This window comes from Alternaria arborescens (assembly GCF_004154835.1).
Source record: "Alternaria arborescens strain FERA 675 chromosome Unknown contig_12, whole genome shotgun sequence".
In the NCBI taxonomy this organism is placed as follows: domain Eukaryota; kingdom Fungi; phylum Ascomycota; class Dothideomycetes; order Pleosporales; family Pleosporaceae; genus Alternaria; species Alternaria arborescens.
In genome coordinates this window covers 857,765-884,753 of record NW_021167867.1, presented here as the reverse complement: position 1 = coordinate 884,753, position 26,989 = coordinate 857,765, and the positions used below count along the sequence as shown (strand labels likewise).

The 26,989-nt window shown below is 50.8% G+C and overlaps 13 protein-coding genes across 13 annotated transcripts; 7 read left to right on the top strand and 6 right to left on the bottom strand.

Moving 5' to 3' along the window:
• Positions 1 to 86: 86 nt before the first annotated feature.
• Positions 87 to 1,542, bottom strand: AA0111_g6111 (Alpha-1,3/1,6-mannosyltransferase; the record flags this gene model as incomplete). Its single annotated transcript, XM_028652299.1, has 2 exons — positions 87 to 1,294; positions 1,374 to 1,542. The coding sequence occupies 2 exons, from the start codon at positions 1,540 to 1,542 to the stop codon at positions 87 to 89; spliced, it is 1,377 nt and encodes a 458-aa protein (XP_028506507.1).
• A 344-nt stretch (positions 1,543 to 1,886) lies between these two features.
• Positions 1,887 to 6,658, top strand: AA0111_g6110 (putative serine/threonine-protein kinase; the record flags this gene model as incomplete). Its single annotated transcript, XM_028652298.1, has 3 exons — positions 1,887 to 2,100; positions 2,155 to 2,275; positions 2,326 to 6,658. The coding sequence occupies 3 exons, from the start codon at positions 1,887 to 1,889 to the stop codon at positions 6,656 to 6,658; spliced, it is 4,668 nt and encodes a 1,555-aa protein (XP_028506506.1).
• Positions 6,659 to 7,370: 712 nt separating this feature from the next.
• Positions 7,371 to 8,490, top strand: AA0111_g6109 (hypothetical protein; the record flags this gene model as incomplete). The annotated part of the gene is made up of 2 exons (XM_028652296.1): positions 7,371 to 7,521; positions 7,577 to 8,490. The coding sequence occupies 2 exons, from the start codon at positions 7,371 to 7,373 to the stop codon at positions 8,488 to 8,490; spliced, it is 1,065 nt and encodes a 354-aa protein (XP_028506310.1).
• Positions 8,491 to 9,275: 785 nt separating this feature from the next.
• On the top strand, positions 9,276 to 9,868 carry AA0111_g6108 (hypothetical protein; the record flags this gene model as incomplete). Its single annotated transcript, XM_028652295.1, has 2 exons — positions 9,276 to 9,608; positions 9,659 to 9,868. 2 exons carry the CDS (start codon positions 9,276 to 9,278, stop codon positions 9,866 to 9,868), a joined length of 543 nt encoding a protein of 180 aa, XP_028506518.1.
• A 586-nt stretch (positions 9,869 to 10,454) lies between these two features.
• On the top strand, positions 10,455 to 11,360 carry AA0111_g6107 (Dol-P-Man:Man(5)GlcNAc(2)-PP-Dol alpha-1,3-mannosyltransferase; the record flags this gene model as incomplete). Its single annotated transcript, XM_028652294.1, has 2 exons — positions 10,455 to 10,757; positions 10,812 to 11,360. 2 exons carry the CDS (start codon positions 10,455 to 10,457, stop codon positions 11,358 to 11,360), a joined length of 852 nt encoding a protein of 283 aa, XP_028506314.1.
• Positions 11,361 to 12,254: 894 nt separating this feature from the next.
• Positions 12,255 to 13,821, top strand: AA0111_g6106 (hypothetical protein; the record flags this gene model as incomplete). The annotated part of the gene is made up of 3 exons (XM_028652293.1): positions 12,255 to 12,886; positions 12,948 to 13,307; positions 13,365 to 13,821. 3 exons carry the CDS (start codon positions 12,255 to 12,257, stop codon positions 13,819 to 13,821), a joined length of 1,449 nt encoding a protein of 482 aa, XP_028506315.1.
• Positions 13,822 to 14,596: 775 nt separating this feature from the next.
• On the top strand, positions 14,597 to 15,193 carry AA0111_g6105 (hypothetical protein; the record flags this gene model as incomplete). Its single annotated transcript, XM_028652292.1, has 1 exon — positions 14,597 to 15,193. The coding sequence occupies one exon, from the start codon at positions 14,597 to 14,599 to the stop codon at positions 15,191 to 15,193; it is 597 nt and encodes a 198-aa protein (XP_028506312.1).
• Positions 15,194 to 15,890: 697 nt separating this feature from the next.
• On the bottom strand, positions 15,891 to 17,820 carry AA0111_g6104 (hypothetical protein; the record flags this gene model as incomplete). The annotated part of the gene is made up of 3 exons (XM_028652291.1): positions 15,891 to 17,234; positions 17,299 to 17,664; positions 17,722 to 17,820. The coding sequence occupies 3 exons, from the start codon at positions 17,818 to 17,820 to the stop codon at positions 15,891 to 15,893; spliced, it is 1,809 nt and encodes a 602-aa protein (XP_028506313.1).
• A 1,093-nt stretch (positions 17,821 to 18,913) lies between these two features.
• On the bottom strand, positions 18,914 to 20,236 carry AA0111_g6103 (hypothetical protein; the record flags this gene model as incomplete). Its single annotated transcript, XM_028652290.1, has 1 exon — positions 18,914 to 20,236. The coding sequence occupies one exon, from the start codon at positions 20,234 to 20,236 to the stop codon at positions 18,914 to 18,916; it is 1,323 nt and encodes a 440-aa protein (XP_028506318.1).
• A 504-nt stretch (positions 20,237 to 20,740) lies between these two features.
• Positions 20,741 to 21,571, bottom strand: AA0111_g6102 (hypothetical protein; the record flags this gene model as incomplete). The annotated part of the gene is made up of 1 exon (XM_028652289.1): positions 20,741 to 21,571. One exon carries the CDS (start codon positions 21,569 to 21,571, stop codon positions 20,741 to 20,743), a length of 831 nt encoding a protein of 276 aa, XP_028506319.1.
• Positions 21,572 to 21,852: 281 nt separating this feature from the next.
• On the bottom strand, positions 21,853 to 23,088 carry AA0111_g6101 (hypothetical protein; the record flags this gene model as incomplete). Its single annotated transcript, XM_028652288.1, has 3 exons — positions 21,853 to 22,596; positions 22,646 to 22,725; positions 22,776 to 23,088. 3 exons carry the CDS (start codon positions 23,086 to 23,088, stop codon positions 21,853 to 21,855), a joined length of 1,137 nt encoding a protein of 378 aa, XP_028506316.1.
• Positions 23,089 to 24,677: 1,589 nt separating this feature from the next.
• On the top strand, positions 24,678 to 25,307 carry AA0111_g6100 (hypothetical protein; the record flags this gene model as incomplete). The annotated part of the gene is made up of 2 exons (XM_028652287.1): positions 24,678 to 24,830; positions 24,891 to 25,307. The coding sequence occupies 2 exons, from the start codon at positions 24,678 to 24,680 to the stop codon at positions 25,305 to 25,307; spliced, it is 570 nt and encodes a 189-aa protein (XP_028506317.1).
• A 559-nt stretch (positions 25,308 to 25,866) lies between these two features.
• On the bottom strand, positions 25,867 to 26,247 carry AA0111_g6099 (hypothetical protein; the record flags this gene model as incomplete). Its single annotated transcript, XM_028652284.1, has 1 exon — positions 25,867 to 26,247. The coding sequence occupies one exon, from the start codon at positions 26,245 to 26,247 to the stop codon at positions 25,867 to 25,869; it is 381 nt and encodes a 126-aa protein (XP_028506537.1).
• Between the last annotated feature and the right edge of the window lie 742 nt (positions 26,248 to 26,989).

The window sequence follows — 26,989 nt, the reverse complement described above, 5'->3', positions numbered from 1 at the left end:
ATTAGAGCCATAGGAGCCATTGTCAAGGAAACAAGGAAACATATTCGACAAGTGATGATAGTTCGTGACTACTCGAGAACACAGGCCTATTGTTTCAAAGCTAGTACCATGCTCACTGCAGCCAGGGCGCCCATCAAGCCTACAGCTAGAACGACTGCGGCAAATGGTATCAGTGGCGGGCGAACACTTTTCTGCATCATGCCACTGATCTCCGTGTCCAGCCTCTCAGCCAACTTCTCTTTGGAGAATTCGGCTACAACTCTATCCCTGCCCCACTTGCCCATCTCTTTCAGCCGTTCCTCACCTTCGCCATCTTCGAGCGCAATGCGCATGACCTCGGTCCAATCCTGTACCTTGGTGACGTCTCGCAGCCAACCTGTCTGGCCGCTTATGACTGTTTCAGTGGGTCCACCTTCATTAGCAGCTAAGACCGGTGTGCCTACCAACATGGCTTCTAGCGGTACGATGCCAAAGTGCTCATGCAAAGGAGTGTACACAAGGAGGCGCGAGGTATGTAGTAGCGCGGCTTTGAAAGCATTCGGAACAGAGTGGAGGAAAAGAATCGGAATGTCGTCAGGAATGGCTTGGGCAGTGATGACGGTCTTAGCAGTCGCGTGCTTCAGCTTGAGTGAATCTGCCAGGTGGCACAACTCGGTATATGTAGAAACATTTTCGGGCACTCTAGGATCATAGCCACCTGCGATGACCAGCCGTGCATCCTCGCGCTCTCTAGGCGACAGGCCCGCAAATGCCCTAATTGCAAGTGCCACGTCCTTTTTCTTCTCGAAGCGATTGATGCTGAGGAGCACCTTTTTGTTCTTCCACAACGGCGTGACCTCGTCGACCGACTCGGCTGCGGTGATGTCTACGCAGGGATATACAACGCCAGGCTCGCGGTGCTTCAGGGCAGGAAAGGCCTCGCCGAAAATGCTCTTGGTGAAGTTGCTGTTGACGACAATGGTGTCACTGCATCCCGTGCTCCAGCTCTCGAGCCAGTCAAAAGGCCCACGGTATAGTGTTTTCAACAGTCCGCCCTTCTTGGCTAGTAGTTTGTCGGGAAAGTGGCAGTAAAAGATGACACGTGGGCGGGGCTGTAGCAGGCGCAAGAGTGGAATGCCAGCGCTGAGCTGGTCGACAAAGAACGAGGAAGGCGCGAGTTTCGGGAGTTCTTCGGTGAACAGGGAAATCTGGAGTATCAAATGTACCTGGCGCAGGATGGCACAAAGTATAGCGAAGCGGCCGAAGATGGTGGAGGGGACGATGGTGTTTCCGCGCACTCGTACGTCGAGGGTTCCTTTGTGCGCGCGTCAGGTCTCAGCTGCGTGGCCAGGCATAGGCGGCGGGTGGTCCGAGGTGTTGTAGTAGAGGCTTACCATCGCGCGCCTCATCGAAGCAGTGTTGCGGGTCGCAGTGCGATGTGAAGATGGTGACCTTGTGCCCGCGATTCTGGAGGCCGACTGCGGCATCGATGACCAGGCGCTCCGCCCCGCCAATGCCCAGGTCGGGGTGGAAGAAGACGACGTGTTCCTTCTTTTCCGCCATTGTGTGTTCAAAGAGAGAGAGAGGGAGGGACACGGTCATTACGTGTTGCGATGCACGAGATCAAGTGGGCTGCGGGTGACCTTTCCGCTTTGGGGTTGGTGTCAAGGCGGGCGCGACGGATGAACGATGACCTGGAAGGCTGCACCTGACGCGTGCGAACGTACAATTAGACACTACGCATGCGATCCCGTCTGACAAGACTCCATCCAACGAGAATTTGCCTCGAGTATACACACTGAAAGATCCGCATCACACCCTTCAACATGTTCGTCGTGGCGCATCAACACTGCCCAACATCCTAACACGACTACCACCACAACTAGACCCGCGCATCAACCGCTGCCATGGGTCAAGGCTTCTCCCTCACCACCCTTTCTGCTGGTTCAGCCAACATTGACGTGCCTGAGCTAGCGGATCTCCAGTATGAGAAGTCGCTGGGGGCTGCGCGTTTTATGAAAGCCGTACGGGCGCGCCACAAGGACGGTCTTGTCGTAGCCCGAGTGGTAATGAAACCATATGCTCAATTTGATTTCCAGGAACATGTCAAACGGCTACTCCGTGAGTTTCGTACAAGCTCCGTCATCTCGCAGCTGATTGATTAACATTTACAAGATGAACGCAAAGTGCTGGCAGATGTGCCCAATGCCATCCCATATCACCGCGTTATTGAGACAGCTGCTTGCGGTTATCTTGTACGCCAATACATCCACAGCTCTCTATACGATCGGTTGAGGTACGTCCTTGTTCCTTTACCAGCCATGTCTCTTATTCAACACCATGTAGTACACGTCCATTCCTGGAAGAGATAGAGAAGAAATGGCTCTCGTTCCAGCTCCTTTGCGCTGTACGAGACTGCCACGCCAGGAACATCTATCATGGCGACATCAAGACCGAGAATGTCCTTGTCACATCCTGGAATTGGCTGTATCTCGCCGACTTTTCGTCCTCGTACAAGCCAGCACATCTACCGGAAGATAACCCTGCCGACTTCTCCTTCTACTTCGACCTCTCCGGTCGCCGCACTTGTTACCTTGCACCAGAGAGGTTCCTGGCTGCTGGACAGCAACCTGAAGGCGAGGGCGATGTAAATTGGGCCATGGACATCTTCAGCGTCGGCTGCGTTATTGCCGAACTATTCTTGGAAGCACCCATCTTCTCCCTCAGTCAGCTCTTCAAGTATCGACAAGGCGAATACAACCCCGAACATTCCCATCTCAACAAAATCCAGGATGCTAGCGTACGGGAACTGATCTTGCACATGATACAAGTAGACCCTAATTCACGCATGACTGCTGAAGACTATTTGACGCACTGGAAAGGCAAGGTATTCCCAACATACTTCTATGGCTTTTTGCAACAGTACATGTACTCAATCACTGATCCGTCGTCGGGGCGCAAGCCTGTAACCACCGGAGCAGAACATCTTGGTGAACCTGATGAGCGTATAGAGCAGATATATAGCGACTACGACAAGATCTCCCACCTGCTTTCCAACGAGGAAGGAAAGGAGCTCATTAGACCAGAATTTTCTCCTCCAAAGCCAAACGCCAAGCTCTTCCCGCTATTCGTCAACATACCAAACTATCAGCACCAAGCTTCTCCTGCCCGGAGTCTAGCTATCGACGACGGCAACTTGGTCTTCTTGACTATTGTCGTGTCTTGTCTACGTGGAACAGCGAGAGCTTCTGCCCGTGTTCGCGGCCTCGAGTTACTCCTGGCATTCTCAGAGCGCTTGACAGACGAAGCAAAGCTGGACCGAGTGATCCCTTACGTGGCCCAATTGCTAGTCGACAAGTCCGACCAAGTCAAGATTGCTGCACTACGCACGCTGACGCAAATCCTTGCTATGGTGCAGGTCGTCTCTCCCTTAAACGCCTACATCTTTCCGGAGTATGTTTTGCCACGACTAGAGACATATCTACCCGATTATCCTACCAACGTTGGGTCCCTTGTTCGTATGCAGTATGCCTTTTGTATTGGCACATTGGCAACTACTGCGGCTAGGTATCTGGATATGATCCAAGCTCTGCGTGCAGAGGGATCATTACCCACTGCAGATCCCGAAACGGAAGATGACATGTCTTCGTCTGCTCACCGGAACCAGTTTGACTCGGACCGTCGCATTCTCGTAGAAGCCTTCGAGAAGCATACTAAAGCTCTTCTTACTGACAGCGACGCTGCGGTTCGTCGAGCCATGCTCAAGTCCGTCTCTGACCTCTGCGTTTTCTTTGGCAGTCCTAGGGCCAATGATGTCGTCCTCAGTCATCTCAACACCTATTTGAATGATCCAGATTGGATGCTCAAGTGTGCGTTCTTTGAGGGCATTGTGGGCGTGGCCGTATTCGTTGGCGGTGCTAGCCTGGAAGGTTACATTCTACCACTTATGGTTCAGGCATTGACAGATCCAGAAGAGTTTGTGGTTGAAAAGGTTATTCGAGCACTTTCGTCCATGGCAGAGCTTGGCCTATTCCAGCGCTCCAAGACCTGGGAGCTGGTGGACATCCTTGCCCGACTTACCATGCACCCCAATCTGTGGATACGAGAGGCAGCTGCACAATTCATCTCGGCCGCCTCTAGGTACCTGTCGGTAGCCGATACGCACAGCATTCTAGTCAACCTCATTCGACCGTATTTAAAAGTCATACCCTCAGAATTCTCTGAGCTACGAATTCTGGAGTCTTTGAAGCTACCTATGTCACGTTTACTCCTAGAGATGGCTTCAAACTGGGCACTTCAATCTCAAAAAGGACAGTTCTGGATCGCAGCTAGGCATCAGCAGACGTTCACCTTTGGTTCATCAGACGATAGCCTTCCAACAATTTCTGGGCGTGAACTAGACCAGAAGGTACTGCAACGGTTACCAAAAAACGAGGAAGACGAGCTATGGCTACGAAAGCTTCGTAATGCAGGTATGACGATAGAAGATGATTTCAAACTTGTTGCTCTGCGAGAGTTCATCTGGAGGGTAAGCCATCGCCGGCGGTCTGACAGTCTTTCCACTCCAACTACGAAATTCAATAGCGTTGTCTTATTGCACGATCTTGGTATCAAAGCCCAGACTGTACTTTTCGATGAAGACGTCCGTCAAGTCATGGAACAAACCAGGAAGCCACACGCTCCTGAGGAACATATGCAGCCTCGAACAATCAAGGATGCCCTGTTGGATGCATCAACTACGGAGGCTAATGGGCTGGCTGACCGTATGCCGCATTTTGAGAGTCAAGCGGGACGCCTCATACGCGAAGAGAGGGGAATAACCATTCCCGTACGATCGAAGATGTCTTCTTCGAACGACGCACACTCTAGTCTGGGCTCGCCACCTTCCGAAACCGATACGCGACGGAGATCATTACAAATCGCGAAGCCGTCTCTGTCGCCATCAAACTCTATCGGCTCGAGTGACTATCCTGGTAGCCTTCGACACCGCAGCAGTGCGCTGGGACTGCTCGGCAAAGGAGAGAACAAAGCATTGGCAGAGATTGGTACTACTTCTGCAAACGCTTTCGGAAAGGTGGATGGAACCCACGTCCGAGATTCTTCACGATCCCGACCTCCGAACTCCCCGCTCGCTTTCGATCGGCATGAGCGAAGTCCAATGCGGATCCGATTTAGGAACGCACATAATTATACGGGCAACGATCCGGCAATCCTCAAGCTTTTAGATTCCATGCTGCTAGAGCGCTTCCCTACAGATGAGATCGAGTTCGGTCCTCGCATACAGCCACCGGTTCGGCGACAGCCAATTAGATATAAGGATGCTCATCAATCGGCACCCGGTATACCATGGAGGCCGGAAGGCACCTTAGTGGCTAGTTTCGGGGAGCACACTGCTGCTGTCACGCGAATTCTGGTATCCCCGGACCAAGGCTTCTTCATCAGCGGATCAGATGACGGTACTGTAAAGATTTGGGACACGTCGCGTCTGGAGCGTAATATCACCCGGAGATCGCGACAGACTTACAGATTGGGTGAGGATGTCAAGGTCACAAGTCTGGTGTTTGTAGAACAGACTTATTCGTTTGTTGCAACAGGGAGTGATGGGAGTGTACATGTGGTACGTGTAGACTACCTCCAGAGCCAGGACGGCAATGCCAAATTCGGAAGACCTCGACTTCTTCGCGAATATCAGCTTCCCAAGGGCGATTGTGCTGTATGGTCGGAACACTACAACGGAGACAGCAGGTCAGTGCTTCTATTAGCCACCAATACCTCCAAGGTCATCGCACTAGACTTGAGAACCATGGAACTGCTATACACTCTCAATAACCCTTTGGATCACGGAACACCCACCTGCTTCTGTGTGGATAAGAGAGCACATTGGCTGCTATTAGGGACTTCGCACGGCGTACTTGATCTCTGGGATCTCCGCTTCAAGCTTCGTCTCAAAGCCTGGGTATGTCACGGAGCATCGCCTATACATCGTCTTTGCCAAGTTTTCTTCCCAAAGTTGAAAAAGACTCGATTGTACATTGCCGGTGGTAGCGATCAGGGAGAGGTCACAGTATGGGATTTTGAAAAGCACATCTGTAAGGAGGTGTACCGCACGGGAACGTGCAAAGACATCGGTAACAAGAGCACCACATTCATCGATCTTGATGAGGAGAAACCTGGCGGTATGCTTGGCCGCTTTGCAACCAGCGTCGAACCAACAGCCAGCTCAACAGCCGACCGCGGTATTCGCGGACTAGCAATACACACACAGGCTACAGATGAGAAAGGCGAGCCAAAGCACACATTCCTCCTTACTGCAGGTCCGGACTGGAAAGTCCGGTATTGGGATACCAGTCGAGCAGAATCATCGATGGTTGTGAGTGGCCTAGAGCTTGATGAAAGCAAGCCAACTTACACCGCTTCGCAACCGAGCCCAGATACTGTCGTCATTACTGAGAGGTTACAGCAGCCTGCCAACCAAGTGAGTAGTGCAAGGGACAGCAGGGCGAACACTTCAGTCAAGAAGGTATCCGGCAAATCGTCAAGATCAGGTGCTATCGCGTTGCAGCAGCAGTACCTGCTTAAGAGTCATGTGGACCGTATACTAGATGTGGCGTTGATTGAGCAGCCATACGGCATGGTCATCTCAGCCGATCGGTCTGGAGTCATCAACCTTTTCATGTAGAGATTTGCTTCAATAGAACACAGCAAACTGTCGCCACTACAATCACTCGTGACCGGATTGCACATTGTGGAAGTGTTTCGACCGAACACTTTCTCGGTCGTGCTATCGCACCAAGGTATACTCCGAGTAAAATGGTAGTCACCAGACGAAAAAGGACGCTAGCAAAGCAGCCCCGACTCATTCAATGGGTAAGGGACCTTGCGGATCCTTCTCTATCAGCACGAACAGTGTACTGATGAAGGTATCATGCCGGAAATAGTGATGCTTGGTGTATCCTTCCCAAAACCATGCTCAGAAAACCTCACGGTCGCCAGACTCCGATGCATTTCGCGTCTTATCCGGACGCGCGTGATCTCCTTCCCAATTCGTCTTAGCCGACCGCGAGGCGTTCCGCATATCTTTATCGACATCGAATCAGCACGCGACTTAAGCACAGGTGAGAGCTCGACGCGATATCGGGAATTCCAAGTTCTTGGTGTCCGTTCCTGTTCCTGCAGCGATTATCTTCTAACTTGCTCAGCTATATGCCTAATTCAGTACAGTCGCCATGCATGTGGCGCAACCAAAAGCTGGCACCGGTTCGACCGGAATAGGCCGCTGAGTGCCTATATAAAGTGTGGCTTCTCGGGTGTTTATGGTACGCCAGGAAGGTTGCACGCCGCTTCTGCAAATCTCAAAGCTTAGACGCCCACGTCCTTGTCAATCGGTCAGCATGCGCCTCTCTCTCAATGCTGCGCTCGCAGTAGCGCTGGGTCTTGCCTCGTCTTCAGATGCACTCAAGATCCTCATGGGTAACGATGATGGATTTGGAAGCGGAAATCTGAGAGAGCTGTACAAGTTGTTGGTCGATGCAGGCCACGAAGGTAATTCCTTTCATCAATTCCAGCCCTGTGATGCCCGATGCTAAATCCGCGCCAGTTCTTGTCGTCGCTCCGGCGCAACAGCAGTCCGGTAAAGGCAGCACCGTCATCTGGGCCGAGTCAGCAAACCTCACTACCCCATCCCAATACAACATCATTCCTGCAGGCGCACCAGCAGTCGGCCGTGATCCAAACGATGACAACATCTGGTACTACGATGGTACACCTGCTGCGTGCACCTTCGTGGCGCTCGACTACGTGCTTCCACGTTACTACCCCGACTGGCATCAGACAGCTGATCTCTTCGTTGCTGGGCCAAACTACGGCACGAACCTTGGTCCCTTTGTGATGGGCCTGAGTGGAACTGTAGGCGCAACGTTTGCCGCTGTATCGCGCTCAATCCCTGGAATTGCCACAAGCGCGAGCAACAAGGCGGTGCCCTACTTCAACGTGACAAGCGCCTCAGATCCCGCTGCTTTGGCAGCCAAAGTCTCCTTCGAAGTCGTCAATGAGTTCATCAAGAACACACCAGAGGGGCAAAAGGTTCTTCCTTTGGGTTATGGCGTAAATGTAAATATACCCGAGCTTTTCAATAGCACCATGCCCCCGGTGATCAAGACCAGGCTCACAGGTGAGGCCAACACAGATGTGGCAGTTTTCAACGAGACGAGTGGCCTGTTCACGTGGGACAACGTCGACCCTCTAGCTGCTGGCATCAACGCCGCGTACAACGGAGACACAAGTCTGCCTGGCGAGACGTTCGTAGTCGCTGGAGGCGGCATTAGTGTTAGTGTCTTCACTATGGACTTCTCTGCGCCGAGCATTGAGTACACCGAAGCAGTGTATGGCAAGGCTGAGAGCTTGTTCAGCGCTAATTCTAATGTGAACGCTACTGGTTACAGTAAGAGGATGGTGCAAGAGCGTATGCGCAAGAGGGGCGCCATGCTGAGCGGACGCGACGGCGGAGCATAGAAATTTCGCGTTGTTCTAGCAATAGTTATGTCATCAATAAATCATGCTACTGTAACAACGGAAGCCATCTGTCAGTGCCCCACACAAGCCGTTCCTATCAACATCACGAACCACACTCAAACCTGAACATAAGTAATCATCTCTTGTCTGAACACCAAGACTCGCTGGCGCATCGCGAGCGCCATACTGTATTTGGCAACGCGACAGGCACCTAACAGGCCAAGCTTTCGCCAAGCTCATGCATACCGGTGCCACAGTAGCAGCTTCTGACATCCGGAGGGTTTCACAGCCTTGTCGTTCAGGAACAACATCCAGCTCAGGCCATGCAGGATTGCGCGATCCATTCTCTGGCGACGCATAACGTTTGCAACTCCAGGCAGAATTTTCCTACTCGTGGGAACTCTTTCAACAGTCGCCGAGTTGAAGTGCTCGTGCGCTTTGCGCATAGAGCCTGACACTCCAGGTCATGTATGAGACGGCGCCTTGGGAGGCGCTCTGGCGGGATAGCTCGGCAAGAACGAAACCTCAGGATCGGAGCTCTTGCTTCGGGTGTGTCTAGCCTACAACAGCGCTGTGCAGAAGATATGTATAAGAACGCATTGCAAACCTCCCTCTTAAGTTTCTTATTATCATCAAGCGTTTTCAATCATCTCCTTTTAACTACTAAACATATCCAGCTTGACGCTGTGACTTCAATTCTTACCTTCTTTACCTCTATCATCAGCTGTGCTGTTCCTACGAATTACTCTTTTTTATCTTGAATATTCACTCGCCACATTTTCACCATGTACTTCCAATCCTTCGCCATTCTCTCGCTCGCCGCCCTCTCTGTCGCTGCACCCACATCTAGCAAGCGCGCAGTGTTGGCCCGTCAAAGTGGACCAGTCCTTGCCGACACAACCTACAACGACATCTCCATCTCAGGTGGACAGGCTGGAGATGCCCAAGCCGAGGCCATGGCGGTCTTCTCGGCGCTGGACCTACAGAACCCTGAAAACATCGATCCCGCAGATCTTACCTTTTTGAATGAAGTCAACCAAGTCGCCAATGATGCAGAAAAGGAGGCTTTTAATCCTGCAGTGGAAGCTGCTACCGGTGATGAGGCCGACCAGATCCAGGTATGTGACTTTTCATGACCGCGACGTAGCAAAAGCTGACAAGTCGGCAGAACGGAAAGATCAAGAACAAGGTCCTGAAGCTCATGGCCACTGTCATCAAGCTTCAGGCTCAGCAAGCTCAGGGTGACGATTCCGTTGCCGACAAGCTTGCGGAGGAGATGACGAAGCTCAACAACAACATCAAGCAAGACACGGCGGCTGCCGGCCAAGTATCCATTGCTGAGCCTTTTGACGCCACCATCTCTGGCGGAGGCAACTAAGAAGCGGGGGTGAAGACGAGGATAATCCAATAGTCGTACCATCAAGGTTGGGAGCACCATAGTACGAAACGAGATCCTTCTGCGCTTCGCAAGCGTAACTAACTGTCTAAATTACCATTGCAACCTGTAACACCTGTCACCAGTTATAAATATATCTACGTCATGTCCAAATTCTCACTCTTGCGCTGACAATGTCAAGACAACGTTGAATCTCAATTGTCGTGAACTATGCAAGACTCGAGGTCTCGATAACGCTGTCATCAGAGCCACGAGGCTGATCCGGCGATGTTGACGTTGAGTACCGTTAGCCGTTCCATGGTGTCTGGCAGACTGCACTTTCCCCACTTATAGCGTGGCCTGATGGCCGGAACTTGAAGAACTGCCGAACATGGAGCCTCGGAACGGCGTCGGCCTCGCGTCATCGTATGTTGGTCGACTTTAAATACTCCCGCCTCTATAACAGCACTAAGCAGCTCTATACCAATTAACATTGACGTTGACATTGTTGTTGCATTTGTTGCTTCTGTAGTAGTTGTCATCAGTTGATTTTTGTTATCGTGGTCCTCGCGCTCGCATTGGCGTCACCATGTCGAAGCTATCACCAACACTCAAGTCGCTCATCAACGCCGCGCATTCGCGCCCAGGCCCCGTACCAGCGCCACCAAGGATACAGGCTGTATACAAGCGGATAGAGCAAGAGGCTACAGATCGCAAGCTTGGGCGACCATCATGGCTCGGCATTTCTACAGCCGCGACCATGACGATGAACTCGCCCGAGTCGATGATGGCCCTATACAACAGCTCAGCTACCGCCAGACCAGAGAGTGAAGGTGTCGCGATAGCGGAATTCATGCGCGAGATCGGTCTGAAGTGCATCGGCTTCAATGGCGTAAGCATTTGACCTGACGCGTGAGAAAAGGCCATGTACTCATACTCGTTGCAGATACCGCGCACCATCAACATGTTGAACGCCTTTCGCGCCGAACTCCCCTCGTCAATCGCGTCCTCCCTAAACACCAAACCTACGCGCTTCCCAGACCCCTCTAACATCGAACACATAAACAAACGCGGACGCGCTCTCTGGGATGCCATCTATCGCCCCCTAGAAACAAAACTCGAACACAAGCTCGGCGACGCGCATCCCGATCTGCCCGTCTTCATCATCAACAACGAATACGGTGGCCTCTTCACCGACCCTCCCCGCAGAGAAGGAGCCACCGTGGGCCGCATAACAACCAGCTTAATCGCCATCACATGCTTGAGGGCGCAACAAGGAGTCGGACCCCAAGTGCTCAGCCACGTCTTTGGCCTAAGGAAGGCTTGGGAAGATGGCACCTGGAAGCAAGAGCCTGAAGCTGGCGAAGAGGAGGGCATCAAATGGCTGGTTAGCGACGAAGGGTGTACATGGATCCTGGAGAAGGTCGATGAGCTTGTTGAAGCTCTTGGGGGAGGACAGGGAAGCACCTTTGCGCCCATCAAGTCTAAACTTTAAGAGCAATATCTCGATGCCATCACGAGATGATAAACAGAACAAGTCAGCCATGGTGATACCTCAGTCTTTTTTACCATTCGAGCCATAAGTTTCTTCGCAAGCGCCATCTTGCAAAATATCAGAAAATGCTGAGGCAGGTAAGAATGACTAAGGAATAACGAATCATGATGAACTACTCAACAATGGCGAGGAGCTATGTAACTTGAGAAAGCGGTCTCTATCAGCTGTATCCTGAGCGACTTTCTAAATTAGTGGCGCCATCTCGACGCAAGTATATGATGCAAAAATAGATGTAAAAGGAGTTTGTATCCAGTGGGCTGGAAGCCCAAGACTAGCTATGGTATCTCATGAGCCTGCAAAAGCCTCCATCTCGGTTAATTCCAAGTACGTAATCCTAGTCGTGTACCTTCCAGATGGCCCATGCTCGACCGAGCATCCGAATTGTTTCGATCATACCAACCGCCTGGTAGCAATCCACCGGTTAATATCTCCATGTTTCCTGGTAGTTCAGCCGGGCAACGCTTATCTCCAGGCTTTACCCCGCTAAACATCCCGTAAAGCTTGATTTGAGCCCCACTTCTCCGACGTTGTGGGCTAGCGCATAGCGCTACTTGAGGACTGGCATCCAAAGATCCGATGGGTACTCACGTCACTCCGTGAAAACGATACGCTAGAGGTTGTGATATCGGTAGCCAGTTTATCCTAGATCCGTACGTGCTGGATAATTGAGGTGTGCCGCAAATCGTCGTGTCGTCATCCATGAGAACGCGATTCAATATGTCTCGTTCCGTGTTAGGGGTTTCTGGTTGGCAAGACGTGAAAAAGTCATAAGAGGGGTCACCAGACAGGACTTCTTCCAAGCAAGATAAGTATATTGATGCAGAGATGGCAAAGATGACTGCGATATCACTTCTTCCACTGCTTTATGCAAGTGGGATCTGCGCTCAATATGTTCCTGTGCCATGGGCATACACACAAGACGAGCCTCCCGTGAAGGTTACCGTTGATGCTACGGTACGACATCAAACCATGATTGGGGGTGGCTGTTCGGGAGCTTTCGGCGTCGCCTGCGATCAGACCGGATCCCAAGGGCTTTCGCCCTCGAACCAACAACTCGTCAGCGATTACCTTTTTAGCGAAAACCTTGGAGGCCTTTCCGTTCTACGCAACCGAGTCGGTTCGAGCCCTACCGATGGTATTCTTGGTAGCTGTCCATTGACACCTTCAGCACCGGCCAACTATTCAGGCCTAGGAATGAACGATTCCACAGCCGACAGTTGCCAACTCAAACTCACACAGCAAGCTATGAACGCCAATCCGGACCTTTTTATCTACGCCGACGCCTGGTCTGCTCCGGGTTGCTTCAAAACCGATTCCACTGACATCAATGGGGGGCTGATCTGCGGTGTGCGCGGAACCAATTGTACGCATGATTGGCGACAGGCATATGCTGACTACCTTGTGGAATACGTCAGGCTGTATGAGGAAAAGGGTATCAATGTTAGCTTGATAGGCGCTTACAACGAGTAAGTTCCCCTCCACGAACCGCTCGCAGCACATACACTGACTTCGTACACCTACATCTAGACCGGATTTCAATCCCGTCACTTACGCTAGCATGGACTCCGACGGATATCAGGCTGCAGACTTTCTGGAGGTACTCTATCCTACCGTCAAGAAGTATCGCAAGAACTTGCAGGTATCTTGCTGCGATGCTACTGGTGCTCGTCAAGAACGTAATCTCCTCTACGAGTTGGACCAAGCTGGTGGCGGTAAGAATTACGATATAGCGACATGGCACAACTACCAAAGCATGCCAGAGCGGCCCTTCAATACGCAAGGTCAGCCCAATATGGAGACGGAGTGGTCAGACGGCAGCGGCTCCTTCAATACGACTTGGGATACGACAGGTCAGCTTGCAGAGGGTTTACAATGGGCCATCTATATGTAAGCAATATATATGAGCCAACGCTAAAGTCAAGTCGATGCTAATCTTGTGAACAGGCACCAAGCCTTCGTCTTTAGTGACACGTCCGGATACCTCCACTGGTGGTGTGCGCAAGACAACCCGGGAAATACCACTGGTAGCGATGCCATTCTCGTTCGCCTGGATGGCGATACCTTTGAGGTCTCTCGCCGTCTCTGGGCTTTCGCCGGCTACTTCCGTTTCGCACGCCCAGGATCGGTTCGCATCGATGCTATCAGTCCCGCGGAGAACCTCAAGGTCACGGCGTTCGAGAACACGAATGGCACGCTGGCTATCCCTGTTATCAACGAGGCGCACTTTGAGAGGCAGGTAGAGGTAAGTATCGGGGGCTGTCAATTAGCTCTGGGTATTGCGACTGCATATCTAGCAGACAATGAACACAACAATACGCTGGTTGGGACTTATGGAGTCAATGGGTCAACGTTCCTGGCTAGTATTCCGCCGAGGAGTATGACCACTTTTTTCCTGGAGTGAATGTTGTTAGTGAGAGTTTCAACACTTACTCCTTGGCTACAGGATATTTCGATTCCATTTGATGGAACGTATTTTATAGAAATAATCACCCAACGAAGTGTTCAGGTGTATTCACGGAAGATGGCAATAAGCCTTTCGCTCATGCTCTTATTTACTGTGCTTCGGGAGCTAATCGTACACCAAGATTCGCGAGTTATTGTCCCAAGCACAGCCACTCTCAATCACGGCCAGATTGGTCTTCAGATTCTTTCTTTTTGCTTCAAAGTGATTCTAGAAATGTATTCACCGCTGTCAAAGCCCTTCTAGTGACATGCGTGTAATGGCAGACCAAGGAGGTGAAACAAGTATCGTATCTGTAGACGTTGAGACCTTTTTGCAAACTGATAGTCTAGATATGCTGTGAACTCTACGTACGCGTGGAAGTAGCTGGGGAAAATGGTTCATGTACCTAGGGTGAATAGAGAGTAGCTATTATGTGGTTGTAGGACTGAACGCGTAACTGACGCGATACAACACCTTGTCTCCCGTGCTCCAAAATCACCATTCATCTCCACCAGTGCGCCTTTCATCGCTCACTGAGGCACTTGACCACTATTCGGCTCTCTCACTACTGTCTAACTGTTTGCGGGAATTTGTTCGCTTGCGGCATCAGCAACCATACCCCCAACCAACCCTGCCTGCCGCTCGCTCATCAATCTTGACTCTCCGTGCAGTAGCTTCAGGACCACACGCCACATATATGCAGTCAGATACGATAGAAGCCGCTGATTCAGCGATGAAAAGCCCCAATCTTCCTCTGCAACCTCATCCGGAACCTACGCAGATCCCGAATCCAGGACACAGTCAGATGATGGTGCCTACGGGTTTCGCAGCGCAGCTGCGAGCAGTACAAGACATACAGCAAGAGCAGGCAGAGCGTATTTCCAGATTGGAGCAAGAGAACGCGAATCTCAGGAATTTTGAACGAAGCGTCATCGACGTCGCCGATCGCGTCCGAGCACTTGAGCAGCACAAAGCCTATATTGCCGCGAAACGTAGGGAGGCAGTCGGCCAACTTCTCAACATGCGAACCCTACACCAAGAAGCCGACAACGCGTTTCAGCTGCGTACATCAGACATGCAACCAGATGATCTCGAAGGCATATTGGGAGTGTACGGCACCATGTTGACCACCACAATGAACCACCATCAGCGTGTGCTTGCACAAACGCGTGCAAACGGCCACTTCCCCACCTATGCAACACCGATTTCACAGACTCAGCAGTTGACTGCACCAATGCAGTATCGCCACGCGTATCCAGCTGCGTACTCCGAACATGGGTACTGCTATGCCCATAACATGCCTTACCACTGTCGTGTTTGCAGTAAGTGACCGTCGCTCCGTCTCGGTTGCCAGCTATTGACGACATCCTGCGAATATATCAGGCAATCGTCATACTGACGTTGATGCTCTACGCATCGATCATGGCCCTGAATTGAGGAGCCACTCCTCTTGAATAATGTATAGCAAGGTGTTGAGTTGGATTGGAAGTCGGCAGGGTTGGCGTACGCGTGGTATGGTTCAGACGTTTCTGCGCGATATTGATTGAACCACCGGTACAGGAGGCTCCGGCTAGTTGATTGTTTCAGATTCCTGTTACGCGTCATTCATTTGGACGCTGGATCACACACCACGGACAAAAATGAGAAGATAATGGCCTCGAGAACAGCATTGCCAATCTTGTGCACTTGTCTGGCTGTACCTTTTTACCTTCTCAGGTCTGATGGAGTAATGACATGGTCGGTGGATGAAGACACTCGATATCAGCGACAAACTTTACATGCGTCCAAGATTGAGACTCTTTGCAGGACACGCGCGCAAGAAGGTGGCTGTACACAGGTATCTGGATATGGTTACCATCAAAACAGATGAGTATAGCAGAATGACGACATGACGCTATCATGTGGCGACGCGCTACGACACGCTCCTCAGGTTCGCTAACGCGAATGATGCTAAGCCTTGCCGGACTTGATTCTGCGTGTGCCAGCCTTCCTCGCGTTCTATCCATCGCAACTCCGGAGCCTTCCCATCAGCGGTACTCCGCCATGATGATCTCCGCTGCCCTCTCTGCGATGCCATAGATTGCTGTCTGGATGTGTGCAGAGATGATCATCGGAATTACGCTCGCGTCCACAACCCGGAGATTCCCCACGCCATAAACTCTCAGTTTTGGGTCAACCACGCCACCGTCTTTCTTCGGCAACATCGCACAAGTACCTAGTGGATGGTAGAATGTAAATACGTTATCCCTGATGTACGTCTCCCAGTCTGCGTTTGTTTCGGTGTCCATACCAGGGTCGAATTCGGAAACCCAGACGTTCTTGAAAGGAGCAGTCTTAGCCATTCTTCGCGTATACTTTGCTGCTAATATCAAAGCCTCCAGATCATAGGATGTACTTAGATATCTCGGGTTCACTAGGGGCTTGTTCAGAGGGTCAGATCCATTGATGTGTACCGATCCTCTGGCGAATGGGTGCTGGACACCAGCAAGAAGTGTCACATACTGCTTGCCGTAGCCAGTTGTACCGTTCTTTGGATATCCAGTCGTTCCAATATAACCATCGCTGAATACGACCTCGATATCTGGCGCTCCAGATCCATGGCCAGTGAGCAGCTCAAGCTTCTTCCGGTCCACAGGGTTTGACATATTCGCTGATTGCATCGCCAGTTGGACGAGCTTGCTGTCGTCGCCAAGAGCCTGTTTCCACTTCAGAAAGCCATAACAGCTACCAGCGTATTGGTACAAAGATGGCTGGCCACGTTTCCAACGTTCCAACTCAATAGCTGCCAATGTCGTGTTGTATTTCAGAACATCTACCCCAAGTACGTCAGGTTTGAGTTCGTATGTTGTTTGGATTCGGAGATGATCCTGTAAGTTCTCGCCAACCCCAGGGAGTTCGATAACTTGCTTGATACCAGCGTCGTTCAACGCGGTTCTCTGACCTATTCCGGAAAGTTCCAGTATCTTTGGGGAAAGTAAGCTCCCGGCTGCGACAATTACTTCCCTCCTGGCTTTCACTAATGTGCCGTTCATGAGCACGACACCAGTCGCCTTCGACCCCTTCGTGTTGAGCTGCACTTTATGAACGGTAGTGTTAAACATGAAAGCCAGGTTATCGCCAGCTTCTGGAATATAATCAACTGAGTAGGACCGTGTGTGATTGGACGCGCGATACGTGGCCGGCTGGTACATGACACCAAGGTTGTTGCCATTCAACGAGTCAAGGTTCTCTTGCAGTCCAAGACTGGTCAGAGTTGGGATACAAGCTTGGAGTTGGGGCGGTGGATTTTCGGTCAGAGCGACTTGGATCGGGCCGCCATATCCAACACCGTCGACGCCGTACTGTGCGGTGCCATTTTGGCGTTGAAAGTTCTGCAGATGCGAAAGTGCGAACTTAGTGAATGTTTGACATACGTTTTGTACGACTATGACTTACTTCGGTTTTCAGCATACTTGGATACATATTCTGCCACCCCCACCCCGGGTTCCCAAGCTCTTCCCATGCATCGTATTCCTTGACAGTGGCACGGTTCCAGACAAGCAGATTCAGGGCCGAGGTGCCCCCTAGGACCTTACCACGGTTGTGACCTATAGTCCGATTGTTTGCTGCAGCCTGTGGCACAGTTGGGAGACTCCAATCATAAGAGGAGCCAAAGGTCGAACCTCTTAACCCGGGTATATAAATTCGTTGCTCGTGGCGTCCGTCCGGGCCAGCTTCGATTACCAAAACACAATGACTTGGCAGAGCCTTGCTGAGTCGGGAGGCCAGTGCAAGGCCAGCTGTTCCACCTCCGATGATTATCTTGACAAAGGCTCAGCTTAGTCTTGGGTATGCAGTCATGTTTGGGAAAAGACATACGAAGTCGAAGCCGACATCAAGCACCTGACATGGTGTCGCACTGGCCGCAGATACAAGACCCAGCACAGCTGTGAGAAAAAGATTCAAGATGAGCCGCATGGACGATTGAATTTCAGGATACGAGGAGCGTAGTTGCAATGAGCCTCCTGTGTGGTGGTTGTGTTGAAATAGAAGACCTTAACAACGGGAAGTTCTTTGTCGTGCTAAGGTTATCTCTAGAAGGTGCTCGACGTCGGCGTTTTAGATTACAGGGCATCTTGTACAGCGAGTAATGATGATCCAAGAGGATGATCCTGGTCCTTTTATTGGCCAGCATCATGCATCAGTATAGCCGACGGCACGTATCTGCATATCGCTCATGCAGGTAGGGTTCCTTACCAGCGGAACCAAGGCGCTGACCGGAAAAACTGCCAAAGTACATCCATATTTCATCCTCGCCCTGAGATCCCCTTGGCTTTCGTGGGTGAACTACGTCGACTATACTCCTCTTGATAGCTTATTCATTGTGCTCATGATACTTCTAGTACACGCTTCTTTCTTTTGACAATTCTATTTACCAGATGACACCAAATCACGAACCTATTGTCCTCCTCATGAACACCTGGCAAGCACGGTGAGATCGCGGGTTGGCTAATTTGTACAGTTCAGTGGGATCCGCAAGCGGGCCAAGCGTGAGTGCTGTGGAGTCGCAGCTGCAAGCGGCACGTAGCGGATCAGCAAGGACAAGCCCTCCGGTTCGACCCAATGCGGCAGAACAAGTACTCACCTCAGCCATGGAATGCAGACAAGTATACGCCCGACGAGTTTCTTTACGCGAATGGGCTCATATTAGTGATACAATGATGTTTCAAAACGGCGTACAAGTCCACGGAGGTCTATCTTCACCACAGTGCCATGGTTCTGTGACATCGAAACACTCAGTCGATGCTTCTAACGTGGCCAATGTACTATTGTGAATTGGACAAACACTCTTATACCATCCTTTCAATTATTACGCAAAAAGTCACCTATCACCAGCCCTACTCGCTGGAGTATCACTACCATCTCACTAACAGGCGTACCCACAGCATTTTCAATATCAACAACCTGTGTATCGATGTCAGACTTGACCCTTCCTCACTCTTCCTCATGTTAATGCTTCTCCATCTCTAGACCCATTGAGTTGAACGAGATTTGCACAGCTTCACCAATCCTAGCACCCTTGTGAGCTTGAACTTATGAGCGGTGATTCTACGTCGCGACAGCTTTGGACATCCACCATTGGCGGGGGAGCTGTTTTATTGGTTCCGTTCAACAAGGGCGACCTTGGACTTTCGAAGAGCGACGGTGTCACGCTGCCACTGTCGTAGCCTGCGCAATCCATTTCAGCGCCTAGATTATGTGGAATGCTGGGTGAGGATTGTGGTGGCGTGATGATAGAAGCTGGTGATGGTGCCTGAGATGGCTCGCTGTGACGGCTTTGAACGGTGTCAGACACTGTATCTTGACTGTCAACACTGTTGCGCTCAATGTTATCACCGCGCAGGATATACAGCCACTCTTTCGCGTCGAAGGTCTTTCGAACTTCTCGTTTGCCGTCATTCAGTTTCAGTCTCTTCTTGATAGCAATGATCTCTTCTTCAGTGAGAACGACTTCTTCATCGAGGATGGGCGCAGATTTGCCCAAGAGAAGTTGATCGAGCGCTGACCGCTTCCCGGTTGTCGACTTCTCCCTTGAGCGATGAACCATGTTTTCATAATAGGGCATCCAAGATGATTCCGTAGGCGCTCCGACGCCAGACTCTCCGATGTGGCCGGAGTCCTCTTCCCGCGTATGAGCAGTCTTACACGCATCTTTTCTTTTCTGGGTACATAAGTCATAGTGGCGTGTTGCACTTCGCAGAAGGAAATTAGCATCATGCTTCTTGAATCTCAGCGCACTTCTCTGCCGACGCATACGGTTACGTGGTTTGCTGTTCGGTACATGCAGCTTCAGAGCAGCTGCGAAATGGCTTATAGCGGACTCCCAATCGCCTAAACCAGCACATCCTCGTCCATACCAGTATTTGGAGCGTGCTTGTAAGTCGTGGTTGGATATTGCTTCAGCCAGACGTTGCGCGTACCTGGCACACTTCAGAATATCGCGATAGTGGTTGGGTGTGGATAAATTTGGACAATGAGTCCAAGGTTTTGGTTCGACAGCATTAGCTCTAGACTGTAAGACCTCGCAACGCAACAGGTATAGTTGGCATTGAACCATTCGCATGCGATTCCTGTATCCATCATGCTCTGTAAATTCGGTAGGAATACCGTCAAGGGTGGACTTTTCCGTTGTGCCATCGATGCCAATAACGTCTTCATTTTCTTGAAAAGACAAACTCGATGGTGACGCGCGATCCCAAGATCGACTTCGCACTTCCGGGAAAGGCAAATCGCTGATGAATGCGCGAACATCCTCAATGCGAGATTCGTTGTGCTGGGGAAGCTCATCAGGAGAGGGACACACGCCCGGCGATAGTATAGCATGTATAGACATTTCGAACTCATCAGTCGGGAGACGAAATTGCAAGACTTCCTAATAATTTGGTGTTGTGACACATTACTGGCGAAGCAGTTTAGATAAGATAAGTACGTTATTTGAGTGCGCAGTCGCCTGGTCCAACACACGCTAAGACGTCTTTGTTCGTGGTATGCAGCCTTGCGCGACATAGGGCAATTGCGACAAAGACTGCCGGGATACCCAACGCAATGGTTGAAAACATTCGATGTACGAACAATGAGATGCACCTCACCAAAGGAGCCCTGGTGGTGAAGCTCACCACACGCCTAGCTAATCGTGGCGTCTACCTTGCCTTCTCGTCGTGATAGACTAGTACGATTATAGGACGTTACTCTCGGTGAGGTCCATCGCTCGTTGACTTAACCCAGCGGTAGGGTAAAGACACTCGTCTCGCTTTTGCGGCGGCGCGCTGCCTAAGTTGCGCACTCGTACGTCTGCGTTTATTCTAGGGAAGATCAGCGTGCCGAAAGTCTATTAATTCTATGGCCCTGAAACCTCTGCATTCTTATCTTCCAGTTGAGCGAGCAAGCCTTCCATAGTGCGACTCTCATCAAAACCCGACCGACGCTTGGTACAGCGCAGCAGATGCTGGTCATCATCGCAAGACTTTGAAAGCTCGCCGGCTTTAGCAGGAAGTAGTTCGTTGTCACTGATGGTACTGAAGGCTTCTCGGTCTTGCTGCAGTAGACGTAGCTCGTAACATAATAGGCTGCGCTGAAATCGTATCCTAGGTAAGAAGTCCTGGAGTTCGGAGAGACGATCGCATAGATCTACGGCTTCGCTACACGTAGCTAGCGCATCGAGGAGCGCATCGGGTCCTGAAGCGCGTAGGATGTTGCTCTTTAGGAGCAAGCCTTCGGCGCGGGCTTTGCAGCTAAGCGGGCCGCGCAAAAGACGCTCGACCTCGACCAAAGCAGTGCCGTAGTTCCGCTGGGTAGTGCACTCCTGCACGCGTTCGAACAAAGGGTTGGTGCAGTCCTCTGAAGACAAACGTAGTTGGCGATGCTCAGTCCTGATTGGTGCATACACTGCAGCTGTACCAGAAGTGAAATTAACTTCAAGATCTTCAACACCATCGAGGGATGTAGGGTGGTGGTTGTCGCGCCCATCAGAAACTGCCCGAAGTCGTTGACGTTGAGCGCACTCGTTCTCTAGTTCAGCTTGCGCGGCAAAACATACGTCCTGTAATTGTTGCAGGCGGTTTGATTGCGTCTCGAAAGCCTCTTTGTATTGGAGCGCCACGGCCTGCCAAGTGTCTCGGTTAACCTTGAGGTCATGGACGATTCGTTCCATGTCGGCAATGCTGTCCATGATGTCGGAGGGTCTCGTAGTAATGCACAAATCAATATGCTGTTCTGTGTTTGCAGTGTTGTGTGAGGTGACGGAGTTCTCGATCGATTCCAGGCGATAACATACTTGAGTTGTGTTTGAAGCAAGCGCGGCCTGCGAACCGCAGCTGTGGGTGAGAATCCTCCACTCGTGCCTTCCTCATGGTGCAGCCCGCAGCCTATGTGAACAACAACATGCAGTGACAGAACAAAGACTTGCCAATGACATCTGCCAGAAAAGCAGGTTGTGCATTAAAGGCCGCCTCAGATGTTGAAGCCGCCATGCCTCGATGCTTCGACAAACCTCCAAAGGCCAGCTTCTTCAGCGGCTTTCTTGACTGAAGCTACCTCATTCAAGTCTACAGGACGAGTGATGTCTGAATATCTAACGTCTTTTTTGGTCGAAGCCGATGCTTCAGCACCGCCTGGCTCAACGACATCTTGACCTGCACGGCCACGCCGCTCCTTACCCACATGGGCTCTCGGGAAATACTGTTCCATAATGTGGACCATGATGTCTTTGCTCACATTTTCCGCAAGCCATTTCATGATCTCCCTACCCTCGTCCTCTTTCCCCGGCATGACCAGATGGCGCACAAGCACTCCCTTCTTGGCAATACCGTCTGCGGTGAAGCAGAGGTCGCCGACCTGGTCGTGCATAGCCTTGATGCTTTGCATAGCCACCTTTGTGTAGCCGTCGGCCTTGAGCAACCGCCTGCTTGTCTTGTCACTCCAGACCTTAAAGTCGGGAAGGTAAATGTCAACCAGGCCATCCATTAACTGGATGCTCTCCAGCGAATCAAACGACGACGTGTTGTAAATGATGGGTATGTGCAGACCGAGCTCACGCGCGTGCAGGATGGCCAAGCAAACCTGGGGTGCGACATGCTCGGGTGTAACGAGGTTGATGTTGTGTACCCGGCCCACGTCCTGCAGCTTCATGAACCACTCGGCAAGCTCCTCGGGCGTAAGATCGAAACCATTGCGCTGGTGGGCTATGTCGTGGTTCTAGATATAAATTTAGCGCACATGTGACCATGGAATAAGAGGCGTTTACCTGGCAGAAGACGCATCTCAGGTTGCACCCAGAGAAAAAAACTGATCCAGATCCGTTGTGTCCCTGGAAACAGGGCTCCTCTGGTTCACGTTAGCGCGCGCGATCCCGGGCTTCAACAGCTTCGACCTACCGCCAAAATGAGGAGCGATGGTATTCACCTTCACAGTCTCGGCTCCTATCAGGCATACACCCGTCGTCTTATAGCGGTTGACACCGCAAAGCCGAGGACACAGGTTACATTCGCGCAAATGCGCGTAGGCCAGGGATCGTTTCTTCGCGGCGTCTACCGAGGACAACAGTTGGTAACGCGGTATGTAGTCGTCGAGCAGGTATGGCGGCGCGAGGTAGAGGCTTCGTCGGAAAGGGACGTGTTGGACATGAGGGGCGGCGAGTCTGGCCGCACCGCGTTTCAAGGCGGGTCGCAATCTCGAGAAGGATGCCATGCTGGCAAGCTCAAAGCCGTCATCGAGTTGGTGAGATTACCACGTGTACAGTTGGCTGTTGAGTGCGATGCTCAGGCTACATGTGCGATGCCATAACGCTGAGGAATGACGACGGCGTCATTGGCCGAGACCCCAAAGCCGCTGCATCGCCGGACCACTACGTCACCCCCAACCTCTCCACTTCCCAATGCTTTCACCTTTCCTCTTGAACGTGGTCGGATCCAAACACAAATTCAATGTGTAACATGTAGCCTTATACGCGAGCAGCTACTTGCTTCTGGCTTTCTCCTCTTCGTATCACGTTACCATCTTACCAATATCTCACGTATCCAAGGCACTCTATGTAATAGCTCCACAACGAGCCGCTGGTTATCAGAGGCTGGCTACTACTGTGACGATCACACTAGGTCATAATCTTCTTCAGCTGTATATCTTCCGAAAATAGTGGGGCTGGCCCCAGACAAGCTGGTCGGTCCCGAATACTCTGATCCTTTGTCGATAGCACTTTTCAGATCCGATGCTTGTGGGCGCAGGCAATACTCACTTATCATCTTGTGTAGGCATAACACGTGTTTGTACGCGTCGACACAGTTCTTCTTCAGTTCTACAACTTGTGGCATGCTCGGTGGAGCTTTGGCTATACATCCTCATCCAAGGATAGCGCCAAAAAAAGGGTTATGCTAGTACACAAGCTACACACATCTTGTTGCGATCGAGAACATGACTTCAAACACATCATTCCAAAGTCACAACTCGACTACAGTCTCAACGCCGCCAAACCTTAAGACACAGTGGTGTGATGAAAGTTTAGGAGTTGTGTCATGAGCACTGACATCCACATCACGCGCTTTTACGTCATCGCATTCCGTTGTTGTTCCTGACATTTGGCCTCAGGTAGCACGGCTTATTTGATACTTGGAGAAGACTGGACGTATCGTGATACCAAACTTCACAGTTGTTCACAACAAGGCAGAGTGTATGCCTAGCCGCTGATGCTCCGCAACATAGTACATGACTTGTTTTATCACAAAACCTGAGTTTGCTTGTTGAAATTTTGAGCAGAAGCTAATTAATTCGAAAAATTATTAAATGAGTCATGCGATTCCTGCAACTACCCGTTTGGTACCTTAGAACTACCTGTACTTTGGCTCTCAATCCTAGCGCACTGTACCGATACGCGAATGACAGCTGCATCACACCTTGTTTTCTTGGAAAAAGTTGATTCATCGCTGCATTGTTGAGCACATTGAGCATGTATTTGTGTTACCGGGACTTGTATTGACCGTTGTATCATTGATCATTCGCCGTATCAAAGTTGGTCGTTGTGACGCTGTTCGCTGCTTCCTTGGCTGCAGCGAGTGCAAGTTCCGTTCTATTTGTAGACATTTGCTTACATCTTACAAGAACCTAGTCAAGGGCGTCACGACCTTGATGTTGACTTCTGGATCGCCAGGCAAGTGTTACAACGCGAGCCTTGTTGTGCTTCACTGTCAGATATAAGAACACCAACAGTGAAGCATCCATATCTCAGTATCAGCAGCTCCAACTCCAACAAAGCAACAGCATTCATCACTTCTCATATATCCAACATGCGTGTCTCCGCTCTCCTTCTTGTCGTGTTTGGCCTACCAGCTTTTGCGATTCTGCTTGATACGCAATTCCCGCACATGCTTCTGCCTCTCAAGAAGTCTCAGCCAGATACCGCTTTTCCGACCCAGAACAACGCGAGCGTCAGCTACGACGTACGTGTTAACAACAATACACACACACGCAATCGTCTGGATCATACTTACCTCTACTAGGACAGATCCCTTGATGAGCAATGGACAGCAGTCAACTACGATGTCCCCGATAATGCCGCAAATATCTGTCGCCTCCGATTCCTCATCAACACTGACACCTTTAAGAATGCTCCGTTCAGCCTCAAAGGTGAAGCACCTTTCGCCATCAACATCTCACGCATCGAACCCAAGCTTGTCAACGGCGGCACTACCTGGAACAACAAGCCAGCCATAACCGAGCACTACGATACATACGTGCTGTCTATGAACGGCGCAATGGAGGTTGTCAGCAAGTGGTTCTTGTGCCCCAAAGGAAATGTAGCGCAATTCGTAATTCATCCTGCTAGCAAGAGATATTTGGACGTCTACTGGTTCGAGCTAAACTACGGTGCTGAGGATGGAGGCCCACACGGCGTCGTGCTGGAAATGCACACCTGAGCTGCAAGAAACCATATGGTGAATGATTTGATGATTGGTACCAAATTGTAGTTGGAGGAAGACGAAGGGCGTGTGAATGGAGTTGTCAGTGATATTTTGGGCTATCCTCAACATAAAAGAACCAACGCGTTCCATAAGCTGCGCTCCTTTTCATACCAATATCTCGTCCCGACCACGATCAAAGGTCACCGCGAGAACATTACGCCAATATGCAACTTACGTCTATCCATCCTTAGTAGGCTGGCAATTTGATTTATGCATCTCTTGATAGCCCCTTCCTCAACGTTAACCAGCTCACAGCGAGAGTCCTTGAGCAATCAACCATATCTCAGCTTCCAGTTTTGGATTATTTCTCGTCGCCTGTTTAATGACCGCGGGTACAGTCAAATAGCCGAGCGTGTCTGTTTCTGTTGAGTTGGTCATGAGTGTAGAGTAACCGAAGGTGACTGCTGAATAGTATTGCAGCGGCAACGTTGACGCAACGTAACGATGCGTCGTGCATGTGGCTCTAACGCCACTATCAGGCCATTGGTCTTGGGTGCTCTGTTTCTTCCTCAAGTCATCTGTCATCTTCATCTCTTGCCAGTGCGTCAACAATCCTCCCCAAAGCTCTCTCCATCAACCCAGCTCTCCCTGTTCTTTGCACAACACCAGTAAGCTCAACCTTTGTGACTGCAGTGGGCTTGGGGTCTATGAAGTGAGCATTTCGATGCGTGAGATCCGTTTCTTCGAAAACTTCAATGCCTTGTTCGTCGAGCGTCTTGATGACAACGATGCCAGGCGGGTAACGATGAGGGTAGGCGGGTGTGAGGGTGCGGAGTTCGATAGCGCTGTCCATAATGGGGAATGCTTCGGAGGGTTTGGACGGTCTGGAATCTGTTGGGCGGATTCCATGACAGGTGCTGGGCTCAGTATGGATGGTATCTAAGAAGGTTTGCATGGTAGAGGTTGAGTAGGTTGATGACGCGTATGCTGAGGTAGTATATGGCGATTTTGGTTGCAAATTTGGTGTTGTTTGTGTCTCTTTATCAGCATATACGTGTCTTCGAGGCGCTCCTCTGACGCTTTGTAATGGTTTGGGTGCTGTGCGATTCTCGCTGGGTATCCCCGTGCGGCTGAAGGTTTGATCGTCATCAGATGTGACGAAAGGATAGTCGCTTCTGGAATCTTCTTCTTCGCTTATTTGATGGTAAACGTATTCATGATTGCCGTATAGATGTCGAGGTGATAGGTCCATACCCGCGCAGTGCGAAGAAGAAATGCGAAAGACCGACACCAGTACATGAGTGTACAAGGGGTCGCTATTCGTGAACTCATATATCCCTCAAGCGCGGCATTGAGGAATCCTTCGACGATACCTAGGTAGTGTTGTGTTGTAGAGAAATACCGCACGCTAATCCCAAATAGTTGCTACATCCAGGATACCATATGAGGAGTAGCAGTAAGTGGCGTTCGGCAACGAATAATCTTTGAGCCAATAAGGACATTGACCTTCTTATTTACCGGAAAACATATGGCTGTGAGTACTGGCCATATGCATTGGCTTTTTGTCCCGGGTTTGTAGCTTGAATGGTGTTCTTTGGCTTTTTGCAAAAAGCTTGGAATGTCTTTTTTGCCAATCCCTTCAATTTCTTGGAGATCGCTCGTTCAAGATCGCCGCACTTGGGGGCTGATTTATCCAC